This window comes from Megascapheus bottae, chromosome 36, assembly GCF_031878675.1.
Source record: "Megascapheus bottae isolate mThoBot1 chromosome 36, mThoBot2.hap1, whole genome shotgun sequence".
NCBI classification, from domain to species: domain Eukaryota; kingdom Metazoa; phylum Chordata; class Mammalia; order Rodentia; family Geomyidae; genus Megascapheus; species Megascapheus bottae.
In genome coordinates, this window is record NC_143544.1 from 3,554,089 (window position 1) to 3,574,432 (window position 20,344).

Sequence of the window (20,344 nt, forward strand, 5' to 3'; positions counted from 1 at the left end):
GTGAAACCATGATTTGTATACAAGGATGATCAGAAGGTTAAACAGAGATTGTTTAAGGAGTATGTGAGTGTGTGTGTGTGTGTGTGTGTGTGTCTGTCTGTGTCTGTCTGTGTGTGCGTAGGCACGCACATGCAAGTACACAAGGCAATGTGATCACAGGAATCGAGAGATCTGAACAGACAGCTCTAAAGGGATATGGCAGCATCCTCTTCTTTGCTCACAGCAGGGAGAGTGAGGAGCTTAGAATGAACGAGGCCTGAAGCGTCCATCCACCCTCATGACCTGAGCAGCCCTGCACAGTGGAACCTAGCTGTTTCTTTGAAGGGGGGGGCTTCCTCCCCCAGTGATCATGCATTTTTCCACAAGACTGGACACAAATCTCCTGCCCCACTGATCAGTTCCTTTCCAGTAGGTGTCCAAGGCGGGAAGGATGACCCTTACCTGTCACTGTAGGCGGCCGCTGCGGCAGGGGTAGGCTGGGCATAGCGGTAGGCTGCATAACCACCCTGGAACACAAGGAGAGACTGGCATGAGGAACGCAGAGGGGCCCACAAGTGTGACGCCCAGAATCCACAGCACACCCCAATAGCAGTGAGCCCAAGCTACCGATCTAAAAGCTCAGGTGAAGGACAGCTCAGTGTTGAAGAAAGAGTACGCGACACAAAAGCAGGGAGACGGCGTGTTAAAGGTTAGCTCTTCCAAGCACATCCCGGAGAGAGAACCCGAGGCCCCTTGAAGGAAACCAGACCTGACCCTTAATGGCGACTGTGTGGAGACGGGAGAGTTGTAGGTCAGGGGAGGGGAGTCCTTTAAAGACTGTATCGTTTGCTGAACTTTCCAGAATTTCAAAATAGATTACCATTATATCTGACAGGAATGAACCTCGGTGATTTTAAATAATCCATGATTCTTTCTTCAGCAAAGTCAAGCCAAAGATCTACTTACTTTTTTTTAAAATCAAAGCCTTTGGTTGAATGCTTGCTATGAATTGCCTGCCTGTCTCGTCATTAAACCACAAATGCATTTGGAGAAGATTTCTGTTAACTTTCTAAACATTGCATAGTTATTTTATATGTGTGTGTGTGTGTGAAGGCCAAACCTTTGTTAAAAAAAAATTCTGTCTTGGTTAGAAATATTGCAATATTGCACTGCTATCTGTCACTCTGGTTCAGATATGGGGTGTAGTGTGAGAAAGCATGATAAAGTCTTCTAATTTGTAAGTAAAATCATTAAAGGGGGGGAAGATTCTGAAAAGAGAAATAATTAACATTTAGATGTTATGTACCAGTCATTGCAATTGTTCAATCTAGCAAAGAGGATGAGCAAGTGGGCATATTCCAAAGAAAATTGTGTGCGGTGGGGCAGAGATGATCGAACTGTGAAAATAACAGGGCCTGCTGCTGCCTGACAGACCACGGCCCGTATGTCAGCCTCTGTCCAGTGATCTCTGCACAATTAACAAACAGGCTCCAGCTTCCATGCGCAATGCAGGGACTCTTTTCAGGGGTTCTGATTAGAATGTGCGCTTCATAATCCTCTGAGGGGAAAGATTCTCACCTTCACCAGGAAGGCAAAACTCAGGATAGAATGGTGAATTAGAGGGCACCACACAGCAAAAGGTGGGCAAGTGTTGTTTTATTGGGTTTTATGGGTGGGGGCAAGCTAAGTAGTAGGAAAGGAATTATGTAAAGTAGGGAAACTGTAAAGAAAAGAAAACAAAGCATCTTTCAGAATGTGGGTAAACTGACCCCAACATTTGGTTTCTATACTGTTGTAACTACAGCTAGCTGTCCTAGCAAATGGAATTGGTTGTTTATTACACGCACAGCGATTTGGGAAGCTGGGTTGTGTTCTGTGCATCAGCTTTGTTGTAGATATATCCAAGACATACTGACAGCTGAGCTCCAATAATTTGGAGCTAGTATCTTTTTGTGGAAGTCCTAAAGAAAAAAAAAAAAACCAAAAAACCAAACAAAAAGTTTTAAGAAAAAGAATTTTTTGAAAAGGGTCTCAGCCAGACACCACCTGGTGTTCCAATTACCATGTTCTCTAGTTAAGAGTAAGAGGAAAACTCATTAAATGTGCTGGAAAGTCACGGAGGCAAAGGAGTTGTCATACCAGCCCTGAGCTCAAGATGTAGAATGAGGGGCTGAGAAGAAATTAGGTCACTGGATTTCTGGAGCCACTCTTTTCATCTGCTTGTCCATCGTTGTGGCTTTTATGACACATCAGAAGGGAGCAGGTATGCCAGGATGTATATTAAACTTAATGAGGTAGGAAGGGGTTGGAATTGCCTGGCTGATCCAGAGCCATTAGCACAGTCTTGGAGGAACTTTGTGTGTGTGTTTGTGTGTGTGTGTGTCTCTCCCTCCCCAAACATCAAAATGGTATTTGCTTAGGCACCATGTAAATTGTCACCCAGTGGTTGAGAATTAGGTGCCAGCAAACCCCTCTTGGCTTGAACTTGGCGTTCCATCCCCCAATTTTCCTCCAGTTTGGGTCAGTGAAAGTAGAGAAGCAAGTTTGAGTGACTAGGTTAGGGTTTATCATGGGAATGCAGGGCTCAGCCGCGTATCCCCGAGGTACTTCTGCAAATGAGTAGTCTCTCAGGGAGTGCTTCCTATTGTGGAGATTTGCCTGTGGCTTGGCTGGGGAGAGGGAAGTAGGTGTGTGCTTCTAGCGAAAGACAGTCAAGGGGGTTCCGTGCACATCTGGGAATCCAGAGTCAATAGCATGCTTCGCTACTCTCTGATGAGTAGCCAGGAAGGTGTTGGACCTTGATCTGCCTTTCTTCTCCATCCAAGAGAGAAACATGTTGTGTGTGTGCCTGCCTGAATCAGTAGCCAGTTATCTCCTGTGTTCACTGGGCACTTGGCATGTGCCTGCTGCAGTTCCCTGGAAAGTTCCTTTGACCTCACTGTCCCCAGCCGTGCGGGGCTGTCCAGGCCACGTGCTCCATGAGCACAAGGTCGGAGGAAGATTAAGTGGTTTCAGAACCCCTGCCGCCTCTCTGTATCACTCTCTCTTCCTTTCTACGTTTCTTCTGAATGTTAATTTGTATTAAGGGAGCAACAGAGTTGTGTATTAGCTCTGTGGATGTGTGCATGCACCGTAAAATGATCAAAAAGAAAACGACTTGCTTTAATTTGCCTTTCTATCAGGTGACTGTGGTCGATTTTAGCTACTGGTGCTGCGCCAGTGTCTGACAAAGGAGAGCTCTTCTCCTTGGGGTCTCCAGTCTCTGTTCCTCATGGAACCTAGTCCTCCTTGGATTTTTAATTCAGAAACACACATAAATGTGTCCTCGACATGCAGGATTCCCCACCACCCACCCAACCTCATTTGTTCCCGTTTGGGCAGCAAATTGTCAAAAGTGACTTTTTATAAAGGGAACGATTACTCAGGCCTCATGGAGCTCTCCTACTTCTGTGCACAAACATGGCCTTATACAGATGGACAGGTTTCATTTGCTCCTGAGGCCTGTGGGAGTTTCTTTGGTAGAAGATCTCAAATGATGCTTTGAGAAGGCATCTTTTTAAAAAACAACAATAAAGGTAGTGTTGGGTAGAATGTTCATGGCAGCCGGAAGCACAAAGGTGCCATGGCCAGATTGGTTTGGGAAACCAGAGGTTTGGCCGAAGCCAAATGATCTGTGCTGCCGGTCTTGGTCTGTGTGATGGATATTGTAGAATGATATCCAAGGCCCCTTGAAGTGGCTTGGCTGAAGGGATGTGTAGCTTTAAAAAAAAATCACTTTAGGGGGAAAGATGTGCTAAGAGCTAAGCTGTGTGCCGCAGGAGAGGGGGAAGCTTGGCGAAGCTGGCGAGGATGTGGTGAGAGTGGTGGGTGAGATGGGTGAGGGCGCATCAGTGTGCGGGAGCCACGGGCCCAGCCACAGATGGCTCCATCCTGTCCAGGAACAACCATGCCTCCCTCGGTGAGAAGCAGGTGGATGTGTCTGGGACGTGTGTGGTTCACAGTTTATCTCCTTTGGGAACAGCTTATTCAGAAGAACATTTTGCAAAGAAAAAAAACCAAACATTAAAAAAATGAAACTATGAAACAGAAATCATACCTCTCTAGTTCACCAGCTTTGTGCATTCTGCACCTCTGGGACTGTGACAGAATCTGGTGTTCCTGATTTTAACTACTTTAAACTCTCGGAGGTCCAAAGACCTCTATCACAGGAGAGCTTAAAATTAAAATTGGGTCCGTTCTCAGGGTAAAAGACTAATCTGTCAGTTGACTAAATAAATGGGGATGTTGGGCAGTTTGGAGGTGCCTGTGATACAATTCTTACTAAGCACGCCTTCTTTGATAGCCGTTTTCATGTATTTACTTCAGACAGGCTCTTGCTGTTTCCCAAGCTGGCCTTCAGCTCCCAGTTTTTTTGCCTCAGCTTCCCGAGTGCTGGGATTACAGGCAGTGAGTACCATGTCTGGCTCTCCGATTCATCTTTCATTTCGCTTGACAGTTTTATGCTACTACTTCTAAACCAAATCTCGAGAGCTTTAGCCAGTAACAGTTGTATTGACTTCCCCCCGCCCCTACAAATTGACTTGTTTGGGGTTGCTTCAATAGTGGGAAATAGATTTCAATGGTTTAGCAATTGTTATCCAATACATTTCTGAGTCACTCCAGTGAAACCAGGGGGTTTCAACACTGGATGATCCAAGGTTTCAGTTCTTAACATTCCAAAGGACTCCTAGAACCTGTTTGCTTGTTGTTTTTGTTTTGTTTTTAATTACCCAGGTAATTGGTTCAGTGTAAACCCCTTATTCTTACTGTTGCATTTACATTGCTTGAATTCAGATACAAGAACCGAAAGGCCAGACTCAGTCCCGGCTTCTATGAACTCGTGATGGAGACAGTCTTGGATTGGGTGTGCTCCCAGCTCCCCAGGGATGTGTCAGAAGAGAGGGCTCTCTCTGTCCTGTAGAATTCATGTGCAAACTGGAAAATCCAGTCAAGATTTTTCTCTCCCTATGTTAGAGAATGTTTCTAACGCCCCCCTCCAGCCGCCAAGAACCGTTTTGTTAGTAAGAGCTTCACAGCAAACCCCCACACACAAGGCGGTGAGTTTTGTTTCAACGGTCAGGATTTCATACCTGCAGTAATTTATTGCCATACACAGGCTCTTGATACACTACTCTATAAGGAAACAGAAATGTAATGTTTTCAATGCAAAAAAATGAAATAACTCAAAGAAAAAAATGCATACATCGGACAGAAATCCCAGAACAATTCATTTACAAGTTTGCTTTTCTGAGTTCATGGAGATTCATCAAGATTGGACTCACTGAACCCAAAGTAGCTCTTGTGGTGACATAGATGGTAGAAAGGAGTCCAGCTGTAGGATTTGTGGTTATCAAAAACCTTAATTATTTTTGTGCAATTTTGAAGGCTTGAACTCAGGGCCTGGGCATTTTCCCTGAGACTTCCTTTCTCAAAGCCAACTGTCTGCCACCGGAGTGACAGCTTCTTTCTGGTGTTTCATTGTCTTGCAGACTTTCCTGTCCAGGCTGGCTTTGAACTGCAATTCCCACATCTCAAGTCTCCTGAATAGTTAGGATTGCAGGTGTGAACCAGAAGCACCCAGACTGAATTTATTTTTAAAGAAGGCAAAAGGATAATTTCATGGCTTCTCTTCCCGGCACTCCCAGGCACTATTGCAAAGTTGTGTTTCTCCACCCTGGGGTTGGGGTTGTCTGGCACACCTGAGCACTGAATTTTGGTGTGGATAATGTATGCAGCTAAGACAACTGTGGAGTGGCAACCACAGCAGCTCCTTCATTTCCCTGGGTCAAACCCCAGCTCAGTGGTGATCTGGTGTGTGTGTGTGTGTGTGTGTGTGTGTGTGAATGTGAATGTATGTGTGCATATATATATATATATGACACCACTAATACATATGTTCTCAATATGTCACTGCTTCATTCAACTCTAGAACTCACAAGACCTCCTTAGAACCCATAACTTGCATACACGGGCTCATTCACGGGCAATCTTTTCAAGGCAGAGAGTTGAATCTGAAGAAATTCTCTGGATCCACAGCAAATTTTAAAGTACTAGGGGTATTTTTTAAGGGGGTTAAGAACTTTCCTTTCTCCTTATTAGTTTTGGCAGTACTGGGCCTCATGTTTTCTAAGCAGGTCCCTCCCTCTCCCTCCCTCCACATACCCAGGAAGGGATGGGTGCATAATCATTTTTCTTATATAATTGGGTTTTTCTTCCCAGCTAATGCACAGCCTCCTGGAAGTACAGCTATCAAAAGTCATTTCTCAGCCAGGCACTATGGCTCACACCTGTCATCCTAGCTACTCAGGAGGCTGAGATCTGAGCATCACAGTTCAGAGCCAGCCCGGGCACTAAAGTCTATGAGACTCTTATCTACAATTAACTACCAGAAAACCAGAAGCACTGTAGCTCGAGGGGTAGCTGAATTGCTCAGGGGCAGCATCCAGGCCCAGAGATCAAGTCCCATGGCTGACAAAAAAAAGTCATCTCTCTCTGTCTGTCTGTCTGTCATGTTTCTGTCTGCTTCTCTCCCCAGCCCTGCTCCTGCCCCACCTCCTCCCATAGCTCTCAGTGGTCCCCACACCACACCATGTTCTCTGATCTTGCACGCCTCCCTCCATCCTGCCATTGATTGATTGCATTTCTTGCATTTTTTTTGCCACCATTTTAATCTGTGTGCAGTGCTTGGGTGTTGAACTCTGTCACCAGATCATGTTAGCTCTATTATCAGTGTCAGAGACTGTAGGACAAATTATTTCTTTTCTGAAAAAATGTTTTCTCTCCTTAAAAAAAAAAAAAAGGTATGAGACTGGGAGTTTGGCCTAGTGGTAGAGTGCTTGCCCAGCAGGCACGAAGGCCGGGGTTCAATTCCTCAGTACCACATACATAGAAAAAAGCCGGAAGTAGTGCTGTGGCTCAAGTGGTAGAGCTCTGAGAAAGTCCAAGGACAGTGCTCAAGCCCTGAGCTCAAGCCCAGGACTGGCCAAAAAAAAAAAAAAAGTTATTGTCCTCTGTCACTGAGATGACATGACTGATATGTATGAAAATGGCTAACATCTTGTCTCTTCCTGTTCCTCCTTTTCCTCCCCTCATTTTCCTTCCTAGACTGGTATTCTACTACTTGAGCCACATTTCCCACCCTGCTTTTCATTGGATATTTTGGAGCCAGAATCTAGTAAACTGGGTGTGGGGTGGGGGAATGGCGGGGGGAAGGTGGTGTCTTTGGGCTGGTTTTGAATTATGATATTTTGGATCTCAGCCTCCTGTGTAGCTAGGATTGCAGGTATCAGCCATTGGCTCAGTCTTATTTGTTATTTAACTCGGCACACCTCATAGTTGAAATGAGTTTATTTAAGTGGGCGCCATTAAGCAGGGAGAGTTCTGTTACAGATTTGGTAGGCTGCTCCTACAAATGAATTCTTTTGGAAATGATTTACTTAACATTCTTATGGTTTTAAGGTGCGGTGTGTTGTGCCCTTAGGTAAAAAGGCAATGACCTTACCAATCTCCTTTCTGACTCAAACCCTACCAGCCATCCTCCCGACCTGAGCGTCTTCACTGTGTCCAGAGACAGTGGGTTCCTGCAGGGCTCAGCTCCTAAAGTCTGGATGCTTTTTCTGTGCCTTGTTTTTTTTCTTTCAAATCTTAGTTTGTGGCTCAGCCTCTCTTGACAAGACTACCCTCTCCAGCAGCTTCAGGCCGTCTCTGATCACCCCTCTCTCCCCTCCAAGCCTCTCTTCTCTGAAGAGTTGAAGAACGAGGCCCTCTGGATAGAGGCTGTGGCTTTCCTGCTGTGGCCATCCTGCAGGGTTTTCAAGTTCTGTGTACTCCAGCAGGACTAAGAAACGCCCGGGGCACCCAGCACTTCAGCTGGTAGGGTAGAAAGGCATGGGACAACAAAGGCAAGATAAGGGCCAGAGTTTGCAGGAGAGAGCAGCCAGTCTGCCATGCAGAACTTAGTGTCTGGGCTCTGACTACTGCAGGGTGAGAAGGGTGTAGGCAGGGAGAATGTGAGTCAGTTCCACAGCCTTGCTGACAAGGAATCATGCTAGAAACTTCTACACTTAATAATAATCAAAAAGGATATGAGAAGCTTCAACCCCTGAGAGGTGGCTCATTCAGCTACCTACTTCTTTTACTGGGTATCACTATCCCAAATTCCTTTAAGTAAGATAGAACACCCCCACCCCACAATATGATTTCCCAGGAATCTCTTTATTCATTATCTCTTTCAAATTTGGAGTTGTGCAAGCATGGACACTCACAGCAGAGAGAATAGTGACTAAATGCACACACTTGAGATTAGGATGTGTTTCTAGCCGGGGTGGACCTTGGGATGTAAACTCTAGAGTGCAGGAAGACATACCTATTTCTTTCCCTGGGAAAAACTTAAATATCTGTTTGGCTGCTAAGCTGGATGATCTGGTATCCTGTTCACTGCTAACACAGACACACACAGCTATATAGACACTGCCCCCACCTTGTACTGAGTGGGCTTCTTCGTTGTATTATTTTACATCTGCCCATTGTTTAGAATGAACAGGTTTTTATATTCCCTTTATCCTATGAAAAGTGGGCAAATGATGTGAAAATATTTGGGCTGATAGGGGTAGCTAAGACAGTGAAGGAATTATTTGACAACTAGAGTAACAGGAAATGCAAGGCTGTCGCCTCCTGTAAATCTTAGGCAGCGGGATACTTTTTTAGCCAGTCTAATGGATTTGGGGAAGGCATGCACCCGTAGGCACTTAAGAAGATGTTCCTGAGGTTGTATTGTTATTTATTTTTTTTTTTTAGTGTTGATGGAGTTGGGTATCATTGCAGGTGATTTTGTGGTAGTGGTCATTGTTTTTAATTTCTCAATTTCCCATCTACTCCCTTCTAAAATGTAACAATACTAAAAAAAAGTGACAATAATAAAGCCCTAATTTCAATTAGGCCAGCGGTGGTCCTAGCACTTTAATTTGGTGTGATATTTGGCACCTCAGAAACCCAGGGACATGGGTGAGCTCTTAAAATGCTTTGGCAGATGTCTATGTTCAGTGGCTGGGAATATGTCCTGCACTCTGGAATTGATGGAGGGACCCTCCTCTTGGCTAGAAGTACCACATGACCCGAGTGAACTCGCTCTTCCCACTCCTTGTTTTCATCTAACTGGTAGTAACTGAACGTTAGAAGGGGACAGGGGAAGAAACAGCGTTATACAAAAAAAAAAGGGTAATTTGCTGTTTGTGGCATAAAAAAACACGTAGTTTTCTCATTTGTATCATAGGAACAGTAATTTTTTTCTTAAATTGGAGAGCGATTCATGTTCAGTCTCCAAACGGCTGTGACTGGACCTTCAAAGGGAACGGAATTACATAATCAGTGTCTCTCTCGTTTTCTAGTAAATGATATCAGTTTGATCAGAAATATGATTTGCTTTCTCTTGGCCGCTCTAGTCTATGAAACAACAGATAAGATCTGCTGGACTTAGGCCATTCGCAATTAAAAAAAAAAAATTCTGGGATGTAGAAAGCTTCCTCTCCTGCAGCCCAGTTACCTTCTACTGTGACTGTGAATCTGTGTGACACCCACGTTCAAAGCATCCGGGGACATTCGTGTGGCAGAACTTTTCTTTCTGCCCTAACGTGGATGCTGGGTACCTTCTGCTGCACGGGGAAAGCTCACAGTGTTGTGGTGTGGAAAGTAGGTACCCCTAGACCAAGGCAGGTGGGATTCAGTAGACCCCAGTGATGAGCTATGATGTCCTGCTCTTCTCTAAAACGCAGTTAACAGAGTACTTTGGCACTGCTGAAGATCGAGCCTATGTTACACTTTCTGTATAAGCACTCTACCACCAAGCTGCATGCTGAGGCCAGTACATCCTCAACCAGATAACTAGGTCAGTGAGACTTGTATCAGGTGAAAAGACAATGAGCGCTAAACACCAAAGCTCACATACTGTGGTAAGGGAGTGAGGAGGAGACATCTCTTCCTATAAAATCATCTGTGCACAGAGAGAGAGAGGAAGAAAGAGAGAGAGAATGTAAATGATTGTATAACTCTGACTCCCTAGCTCTGTGATGATGTCATTACAAGGCAAAACAAAAATATCAGCCATGAAAATACCTTTTGCCTTCTGTACTGCAATGGGTACCCGAAATGGTACCCGAAAAAATGGTACCTTAAAAACACATTGAGAACTTGAGAGACTGTTTCTTGGAAGGGAGAGAAGCCACCCTCCGTCTACTGTGAGTACCACTGATGGGACTGTTAATTCCACGCCATCAGCTCATGAGCTCACGAGCTCTCCAGCCCTTCCCGTCTTACAAGCCAAGCCAATGGACTGCTTCCTACTAGCACTGAAGGGGAACTCTGACCCCCCTCCGCCCCACCCCACCCCGGACACCCTTTCCCTGGGTGGAGCAAGTCACAGCAAACTTGTAAAAAGAATGACTCTGGGAGGACAGGACAAGGACGGCATGCATGTTAATGGATACTTACATAAATGTCTGCACCATAAAATCCATCCTGGTAAACAACACTGCGAGGGTGCACACACAAAGAGAAACATCCATATTAGTGTACATCCCCATGCAGGCCGGCCGACCCCCACGCAGGCTGGGTTAGTCTGGTCACCAGCTCTGAAACACAGGAGTCATGGAACCACTTCACGCCAAGAAAGGAGGTTGGAGACAATGAGAGTTCCATCAAACCAGGAGAATTAGGCCGAGAGGGTTGGCTGTGGGCGCAGTCAGCACCCATTTTGGGGGTGTTTTTTTTCAGGGCACCATACTCTTGGGGGAGGGGGGATGGGGAGAGAGGATGCAAAAATGCAAAGGGGGACGGAGGCATATTTTCAGAGGACTAGACAGACACACCGAGCTATCTGAAAAGATCGAGACCTTGCAGTCAATCAGAACACCAGAACATGAGTTTTGGAAGAAGATGAGAAGGGGAGAGATGGAGGTTTCAATGTGGGTTGGGCCATTTTGTTCCATAGTGTTCCGTGCAGTGGTAGTAAGTGTGAGCCTCTCACTCTTACCGTAAATGGGGGAATGTCTCTAGTCCTATGCCTGTAAGTGTGTGATTCATGCATTGGTATATTACACACGTACCTGCCGTGTTGTTGTACATCCAAGTGCATGTGTGGGTTCAGATGTGCATGCGTGCAGAAATGCATATATGTGTCACTTGTCTGTATCCTACTCTCGGGTGTGAGTGAATGCATAGCAGCATTGTGCTCATAGGTACCTGTGTGTGCATGTATTTTCAAACAAGTAATATTTAGGATAAGCCAAACGCTGCGTTGGTAGGTAGAAAATCCCAAGCTGAGGACGGCTCTTGAGCACTGCTCATCTAGTGAGAGGATTTCGGTGGATGGACGGGGTCTGCAGGTATTAAGCTACTTGAGTCGTGTGTGTGCACGTGCTCATGTACACACACACACACACACACATACACACACACACATACACAGCCTGCCAGGTTTGCTGGAGAACAGTGTTGAGTGCTTCTCGAAGCTTTTCGGAGTTGATGGACTCAACCCGAAGCACCATTATCCTTCAAGAGCGGCAGGGATTCCCTTACTCGAAGGAGGTTGGGAGGCAAAGCTTTTAGCTGTTGTTCCTGTTCTGAGCCGGGAGGCTACAGTTCACAAGAGCACTTGTCGAGCAGCCTAAACCCCTAATCCTGGAGATGCTGAGGTGAGCTGCATCCTGAGCGGTGCTTCCAATTCTCTTTGAACGCCAGTAACATGAAAGGAGTGTGCCCGGCAGGGGGGAGGAGGGGGCAGGGGGCAGGGCCCCGATCCCTGTGCAGCAGCAGAGATGAGCAGCTAATATTTAGTTTGGACCCCAACCTCCAGCTTCTTCCGTGGCTCCTGAGCACTCGCCTCTGCGCAGGCGAGCCGGGACCTTTCTCTCCCAGCACCTGCAATCCACAGGGAGGCGCAGCACCATTCAAGGGCCGGTGGGGTGGGGTGGGGTGAAGCTGGGAATTTGCGTTAGGTTCAGCCTGCCTCATCCACAGCACCATGTCTGGGACGGATGGCCCAGACCTGGCAGACTTGGAAATGTGTGAGGAGACCCTTGGCCACCTGCAGGCCTAGGTGTGGACCTGCTTGGGACTCAGTGATGGGATGCTCGCAGGGTGGACGTCGCCCACCAAGTCATGGAAGTTGTCAACACTGGTGTGTGGAGGCCGGCTCTTTCCTTGCTACTCACGAGGGGTGCTCTGTGTGGAGTGAAGGGTTCCCTTATTTTAAAAAGGAAGGCTGATGGGCCATAGAGAATCGGCAGGAAAGTGACCGCCAGCCATGGAAGGATCAACTCGGGGTAGAGTGAAGAAGGAAGAGGGAAGCTAGGGTTTCAGGTCTGTGTCTGTCTTCAGCAAGAAGGCCTGCCATGAGGGGAGAAGAGGAGGAAGAGGAAGACTCAAACACAGGACCCCGAATTAGACCAAGATAGGAGACTAGAAGGCATGAGCAAATGTGAGTGTTTGTTAAAAATGAACATATATATTTAAATAGGAGCCACGGGCCTTTTATTTTTTTTCTACCTCATTGTTTTTGTCCTTGTATGAGTAATGGAGAGGAAAGCCAGGTTTCTCAATCGGGGCAGAGGCCCGGCAGGACTAAGGCTGAGGTCACCAACTTGTCCACTGAGGCCAGTTGCTCTGCTTCCACATCAGAAACACTGGCATCACTGACCATCCAGACACGTTGGCATTTGCTTTCAGGAAGTCTTATCTCAGTGGGAGAATGGAGTCGCCAAGGTTTGCCCTCGTGTGTGTGTGTGTGTGTGTGTGTGTGTGTGCACGTGCGTGCATGTGGGGAACAGGTGTCTGACACCCCACGTTCACGAGGTCATCGTGGGTCATGGAGAAAGGCTCTTGTCTCCATTCTGACGAGCTCAGTTTGAGCAGGACCACTGTGTTGGTTGAAAGGCCTGCACCGGACCCCAGCCATTGCACCAGGGCCCAATATCTAGCTCCTCTCTCTCCCACTAAGCTGGGGCTCTTGGGGTTGGCTTGTAGCCATGCATGTGAAGGTGGGATGGGGAGGTGAACTTTGGGGAGCAGCACAGGTGCCCTGGATGAATGAGCGAGCAAGCAAAGCAAAGCAGGCCCAGGCCAGCGTAGGAGAGGGGAAGGCTGGTTTTGAACCTTGATCCTCAGATCTCAGCCTCCTGAGTATCTAGAATTACAGGCCCTGCTTTAAAGCCCACCAGAAGGCACTGGCTCAGGAGAAGGCAGGGATCCCAACTGCTAACTAGAAACCTCAGACATGAAGGGGCTGTCAGCCCAGACATGTGTTGGGGTGGGGAGGGAGAGGAGAGCGATCTGTTTGCATGGTGGCCGTGGGAAACTTGAGGCTACTCCAGTCATCTTCATTGGCAGCTGATTTTCCTGAAACGCGGGGTGGTCTCTGCTTATGATTAAGCAGCTCCCCTGGCTATCCCTACTTAAGATGGATGGCTACGGGGCCATCTCTATCGCAGCCCTCTGGTCCTCACCCTGTCCTGTCCTCGTAACGCCCCCTTGGTGGTCAGAGCTCTCCTTCTCTCTCTAGATATGGACAAGCAGAAACCAAGGGAGCAGGCTCTGACTTCACGGGGATCAGAGCCCAGGTCATCTGATCCCACACCTTGAAGGTTTAACTGCCTTACAAGTAGCACTCCTACATGTGAACGTGATTCACAGTCAGAGAAAGCACTGATTTCACAAAACACAGATGGCCCGGCCTCCTACAAATCCCAGGGGTTCTAATTCAACAGACCTGGCTGGAGAGGGTCTCTAAGAATTTACGTTTCTTACAATTAACAAGTAATGTTGATGCCACTGGCTCAAGAGCTAAGAGAATTGCTGTTTATAAAGCACCAGGTCCCAGTGTTATTGACTAATCACTGGAGGAGGAATAAGACAGGTAGGGTTCCATTGTCATGCAGGAGATGGTCTGGCCAGCCATGCAGAGATAATGGTATGGCTTGTCAATCATGCGGGACTGCAATATGCTTTTACAAATGCACGTCTCATTTTCTTGGAGAAGTCATAGCATATTTGGATGAATGCAAGCAAATTAGTTTACTTTCTTAAAAAAAAGCATGGAGAAAGAGAGAGGATTACACACACACACACACACACACGAAAGATTTAATATTTTTCTATCCCACATGCCCTTTCCAACTGGAAAATAAATTAAAGTTTTGAATGTGTTCAAATATAGCTTCTGGGAATGGCTATCAGGTGGCTTTGTGAACGCACGGTTGTTTTATGCAGAATTGTTTATATGGATGTGTATGTGCAAGCATTTTCATAGGATGGGGGAAGGGATATCTGTTTTTAGCTAAGCTTTCAAAGGTATCTGAGGAAGTCCCATATTCCCCAAAAGATTCGGTGGATGCCTGATTTATGGTGTTTATGTAGAAAGGCGCCCAATCAAGAGGATTTGGGAGCTGTGTTCTACAATGAATAAGAAACTTGAGTGAGAAAGCAAGTTCTAAAAATAATGTCTGCTCCAAATAATTAGACAATTGGGGAAGTATTCTGAAAATAGATCACCATGTCTTTAGTACTAAATTATAACAAGTGCAGAAGTTATTGAGCATTAGGCAAGGATTAGCGTTTAAGAAATAATAACAGAAAGTAGGATTTACATGCAGGAAGTTATGTTTTCCTAGTCTACAGACTTGGGTCAGGGGTTCTTTGGCAACTAATGTGAAAACACTCTTGGAGGAATTGGTTAGGGTGGGGTCTCTTTCTGCACTGGTGGCTCAGGCCCCAAACCCAAGCTACTCAGGAAGCTGAGAGCTAAGGATTGCAGTTCAAAGCCGCATGGGCAGAGAATTCAAGAGACTCTTACCTCCATCCAACTAGCAAAAAAAGATGAGCTATGGCTCATCTGTAGGAGTAATAGCCTTCAGTGAAAAAGCCAAGGGAGAGCTCAAAGACCTGAGTTCAAGCCTCAGTACTGGCATGTGTACACACACACACACACACACACACACACACACACACACACACACACACACACACACACACACACACACACACACACACACACACACGCGCGCGCGCGCGCGCTGCGCGCGCGCGCGCGCCTGTGTATTCAACAGGGCCCCAAGAGGGGCCAGGGGGAAGAGATAGAGAGAGAGAGGAAGAGAGGGAGAAGGGAAGGGGGAAGCATGGGCTGCTAATACAAAGTCAATTATTATTAGCCTCCACAAGAGTAGCTGAAGTCCACTAAACGTGTTGTGTGATGGATCTTATTAAGTTGTAGCTTTACATGGCTCCTCCTCTCTCCTTCTTTGTCAGCTAGGAGGAAGTGGATCCATTTTTCATTCTCCTATGGAAAGTACATCCATCCACCCATCCATCCATCCATCCATCCACCCACCCATCCATCCATCCATCCACCCACCCGCCCATCCGCCCATCCATCCGTCCATCCATCCATCCATCCATCCATCCATCCATCCATCCACCCATCCATCCACTCATGCATGCATCCATCCAACCCCCTCACCTGTTCATCCACCCACCTATGCGTGTATCCATCCATGCATCCACTCACCCATGTATTCATCCACCCACCTACCTACCTACTTACCTATCTATCTATCCATCCCTCCATCTAAGTCTGTAAAATTCCTATGGGCACCACTTTCTAGCTCATCCCCGAGTCTCCGACATCCCCAGTGGCAATCTTTAGGGAGTCCCCAGCTGGGGTGTCATCTGTTCCTGGGATGCCTCCATGGTCTGGAGGAAGTCCTGCCCTGGGAGCCATGATGAGCCTGCTGAAGTTCCCAGGGGGTTCTGTGTCCCCAGGTGGGGGAGAACGGACCCTCCTCATACCCAATGTCTCCTATCTGTTGGGCGGGGAAGGCATGGGATGTGGACAAGAGAATTTTCTTGTGTGACTCTCTCAGCACTGGGTGCTTCAAGGCACATCCAAAGGAACCCAGGGAGTGAAAAAAATATGGATACTACACATAGACCTAGGATAAATGCTACCCATTTGGCCAGGATCTTATTAGTGTAAGTTCCCACCTGGCACTGCATGACAATAACTCGTGTCCACAAGAAAAAAGTTCCTCGATAAGCGCTGTTGGCTGGGCGCTATCTGTGGAGGACCCTTGGCACATGGAGACATGGCAGGGCTTTGGTGGGGCTTCTGCCCAAGCCCTGTTCCTTCCCTGCTGGAATACGCTGAGTGACAGAGGACCCTCCCTTTGTCCTTATACCCTTCTCTGTCAACCATGATGAGAACTGACCCTGCTCATGTGCATGCAGGCTCCTGCCACCACTCAAAGAAATGTCTTTGAAGATGCCACTGGTCCCTGAAGAGGGCACCAAGCAGAAGAGACACCAGGGATAGGGTAGCAAGCTGAACCTGGGCTGGAGGAAAAGATGTCCATCTAACCAACAAACACCCTCCAAAGGACTGGGAGACCAAAGCCCTCCCTGGAGGGGAACCAGAATGGCTTCCCAGCTTCCCTGCTACTGAAGACTAGAGTCCCCTCTCTCCAGCCAAGTCCTGCTCTGTACTCCACCAGGCCCCTTGCCTTTCCGAGATGACCCCAGGCTAAGCAGCTGTGAGGAGGAAGGAAACCTTCCTTTGAGATTAGTAGGTTCACGATTCCCATTCTAGATCACCGCACCGGGCAGCCAGCAGGCTGTGCAATGCTTGGGGAAGTGGCTTCTTTTTAAGCCAGTACTTGGCTCTTGTAGTCTCATAGCAGTCATGGAAATGTCTTTCTGTTCCTCTGCTACCTTTCTGCTGAGAATTCTAAGTGTGGCTTCAGGATTCCAGGCATGCATAATAGTAACCAGCAAAGAGGTCCAGTTACAACAGCCTAGCCAGAATGCTTGTGAAGATGGGTGCAATGTGACATTTGCAAACAACCCATATAGTGACTCTCTCTGTCCCCCTCCCTCTGCCTCTCCCTCTCCTCCCCCCTCTCCCCCTCCCTCCCTCTCTCTCCCCATCCCCCTCCCTTCCCCCTCCCCCCTCTCCCCCTCCCCCTCCTCTCTCTCTCTCCCCCTCCCCCTCCTCTCTCTCCCCCTCCCCCTCCTCCCTCTCTCTCTCTCTCTCTCTCTCTCTCTCTCTCTCTCTCTCTCTCTCTCTCTCTCTCTCTCATATCCACACACCATTTGGAAACGTCTGGGTCTCTCCCAAGCAAACATGGCATTAATTAGTTCTGCGTGGTTATTCCCAGTATGGAGCACATTCATTATAAGTTAGTAAATTTCAATTTTATAGCAGGTGTGCTAGGGTGAGAGAGATTTTTATACATTGTTCATGTGAGGATAAGTCGTATAATTTTACGTTATTATTTTCTTTTCTGTTCAGTAGTGAGATACTGACTGGGGCTGTACATATACCAAAAGAGCTACAATTACCATGTTCAGAGATAAGACAGTGCTTTTGCAGACAAAATAATGTAGTATAAAAACGTACGGTTTTGCATTTATGGCTTATGAATCTTGCTTTAGCAATTACGTGAGCCTAGAAGGCAATGTTGTTTTTGTTTTTAAGAAACTGATTGTATGGCCTTAGGAATACAAATCTTGACTTCTACATCTGGGACTTCTAAAATGGGCTTGATATTGAGAAGATAAGACATACACAAGGATGTCTTATGTGACATCACCAGATACATAAGGCTTATGGTATGCAGATACATTTTGGGGAGGAATTGGGAGAATGTAGGACCAATCCATTTTCCCCCATTTTCTACCTCTTTCTGTTACTTTCTCCACTCTGAGGCTCTGAGTTAGGCCACTGCTAGTGATTTATGCCAAATACTGGATGGACATGGTCTTATTCCCCTGCTTCTTTTTTCCTCTGACACTGTGAATTCATGTTCTGCTGCTCTCTGTCTGGATTCATGTGTCTTCATTTCTGAGGCAGTTCAGCTGTTTTTTTTTTTTTATATTTTGGAAGGGTGAGGATTACACATGAATAATGAATGTGAGAGCACTCCCTCCCTTATCTGTATAAGAATGGCCCAGCCCAAGTCAGCTTTATAACCAACAACAACAACAACAAAAGCTTTTAAGAAAGTGCATTTGCCCCCTTCTCCACACGGCTCTGAACGTAGCCACGTTCTTTCTACAGACCACACACCAGAGTTCTCAGCTCCAACCCGACTCATTGAGGGTGGAAGGCTGGGCATGCGGCTTCCCCAGAAAACGGTGGGCACCAATTCGTTCTTTGGACACTGCACTGCCCGCCCTGTCCTCAACACTTCCCTGGTGGCATCAAGGAAGGGAGGAAGAGGGCATAGTAGTATTTCTGGTTTCCCCTCCCTCCCTCCTTCTCTTTCTCTCTCTTTCTCTGTCTCCCTCCCTCCCTTCCTCCTTTGAGCATTTCCCTGTCATTCTTTGCTCTCCTCAGCCAATATGGAGACTCATGCAGGGGTCCCAATAGGCAGTGAGGAACGAATCAGTATTCCTTTTCTCCACAGGTCTCCAACGGAGACCTACATTATATATATATATATATATATATATATATATATAATATGATATACATTATATATATCTTATCATATACATTATATATCATATGATATACATTATATATATCATATATACACTATATATATCATATCATATACATTATATATATGTATATATATACACATATATTGGAAATTGCAACCAAAAGGCCACTGACTCCCCAGGTCTCTGTGCCTTTGCCAGCCCCAGCGTCAGCCCCTGGGCTGAGGTGTGGACGTCCACATGGAGAGGGGAGGAGGCCCCCGCCTGGCGATGCTCCCGGGAATTCAATGCCCTCCAACCTCCTTAACCACTGGACGTCTGCGGTGCCCGGAGACCCATGGCGGCGGGGCGGGGCGCGGGGGGGGGGAGGGCGGCATGCGCGTCCACGCTTCCACGCTGGGACACTTACCCGCCGTAGGCCGGGATCGGGGGCGGCGGCGCCGCGGCCCGGAAGGTGTTGTAGACGGCGCGGCCGCGGCCTCGCAGGTGCGCCCCGCGGTAGGCCGCCGCGGCCGTGGCGGCCGGGTACGGGAAGCCGGGCACTGTGGAAGCAAGCAGAAGGGGAGACAAGCGCCAAGGACCGTGAGACCCCAGGGGATGCCGCGCGCAAGGCCAAGCCCCCGACCTCTCCAGGGCAGGGCCTGGGCGCGCGCCCCCGCCCCGCGCCCCCGCGGATGCTGATGGAGAGGGGTGAGCGCACCGCCCCGGGGATGCGTGGAGACCTCCTAAGGGTTGGGGGCACGTGGAGCGTGCGCGCGCTCTCCAGCCTTGGCAAGGCCGCGCGCGCGCCCTGGGTCACAGGATTGCCTGGGACCTGCTGTGCGCGCTCACCCCGCTACTTAGTTGTATTCACCTTCGTGTAGACATGTCCATGTGGCTGTGTCCTAGCAGCTGCCCCAGAAGAGGCTCAGAAAGCCTCCTGGGGGAGAAGGAATCCGCGGCCTGGGGACCCCCGTCACCAAACCGCTCCCCCCCTTCCAGCCTCTCGTGGACACTGGACCTCTCATCGGGTGGTCAGGGGCCCGGTGAGGTAGAGTTGCCTCAAGGAGGGCCTTGGACGCCTCCCTACCACCACCTTCAGAAGCAGGATAGCGGCCCAAGCCTTCCATCCAGGGCCTTCTGTGAGGGGGAGGGCATGTGGGGGGGGAAGGAGAGGGTTTGTGGAAGGAGAAAAACAGAAAGGCAGACAAGGGTACCGGGAGGAAAAGGAAAGCAGGCAGAGGCACGTGGCCACCTCGCTTAGGTGAGGGATGGCCACGTGGGGGCGTCTCAGGAGTGCACATCCACAGACAGAGCATGCCGACAGCTCATGGAGTGTGATCTGATGGGGAAGGAGTCAGGAGGGCGCCCCCCTGCCGCCTCACACTGCTCAGGTGCTGCGATGAAGCCCAATCTGTGCTCCTCCGGGAGCCTGGCGCCCAGCCCTCGCACCGCGGCGCTCACATGCTATAGAACCTCAGAAGGCAGCCATCCAAGTACTCCATAAAGGTCATTTTAAACCCTGGTATTATTGCTGCGCATGACAAACCAGGCAGTTCTGTTTAACCAGCTCTGGCACCCGACTCTCCTGGATCGCTTTGGGCTCCGTCTGGAGTGGTAGAGAAGTGCTTGCCTTAATGGAGGAAAACAGCAACAAAGCCCCAAGGTGCTGGGATTACAGACACTTGCTTCAGGACCAGGACGTGAATGGATACGACTGGCTTTAATGCTGGCTCTACCTTGCCACCGTTCAAATATTAAGTTGGTCTGCTAAGAACTCCCTGGATTTTGAAATACAGAGCATGAGAAATGCACAATCTGGCTGAGCAGCTGGCTGCCTGCGTGAGGGAACACGATAATT

General features: G+C 48.0%; 1 protein-coding gene and 1 long non-coding RNA gene across 21 annotated transcripts in view; one reads left to right on the plus strand and one right to left on the minus strand.

Annotated features, from left to right (window-relative positions):
- Rbfox1 (RNA binding fox-1 homolog 1) overlaps positions 1-20,344 on the minus strand; it is an 825,209-nt gene that overhangs the window by 25,981 nt on the left and 778,884 nt on the right. For 16 of the 19 annotated variants that reach the window (XM_090324596.1, XM_090324586.1, XM_090324602.1 and 13 more), the window contains 3 exons: positions 18,914-19,046; positions 10,504-10,543; positions 442-506 (listed from right to left, as the gene is read on the minus strand). In XM_090324596.1, coding sequence (XP_090180722.1) covers positions 442-506; positions 10,504-10,543; positions 18,914-19,046 — 238 coding nt within the window. The remainder of the gene's footprint in view (positions 1-441; positions 507-10,503; positions 10,544-18,913; positions 19,047-20,344) is intronic. The other 3 variants (XM_090324597.1, XM_090324589.1, XM_090324595.1) reach the window with 1 other exon arrangement.
- Positions 1,550-20,344, plus strand: part of LOC150042212 (uncharacterized) — a 31,586-nt gene continuing 12,791 nt past the window's right edge. For both annotated transcript variants that reach the window (XR_016533626.1, XR_016533627.1), the window contains exon 1: positions 1,550-1,619. This is a non-coding gene — a long non-coding RNA (uncharacterized LOC150042212). The remainder of the gene's footprint in view (positions 1,620-20,344) is intronic.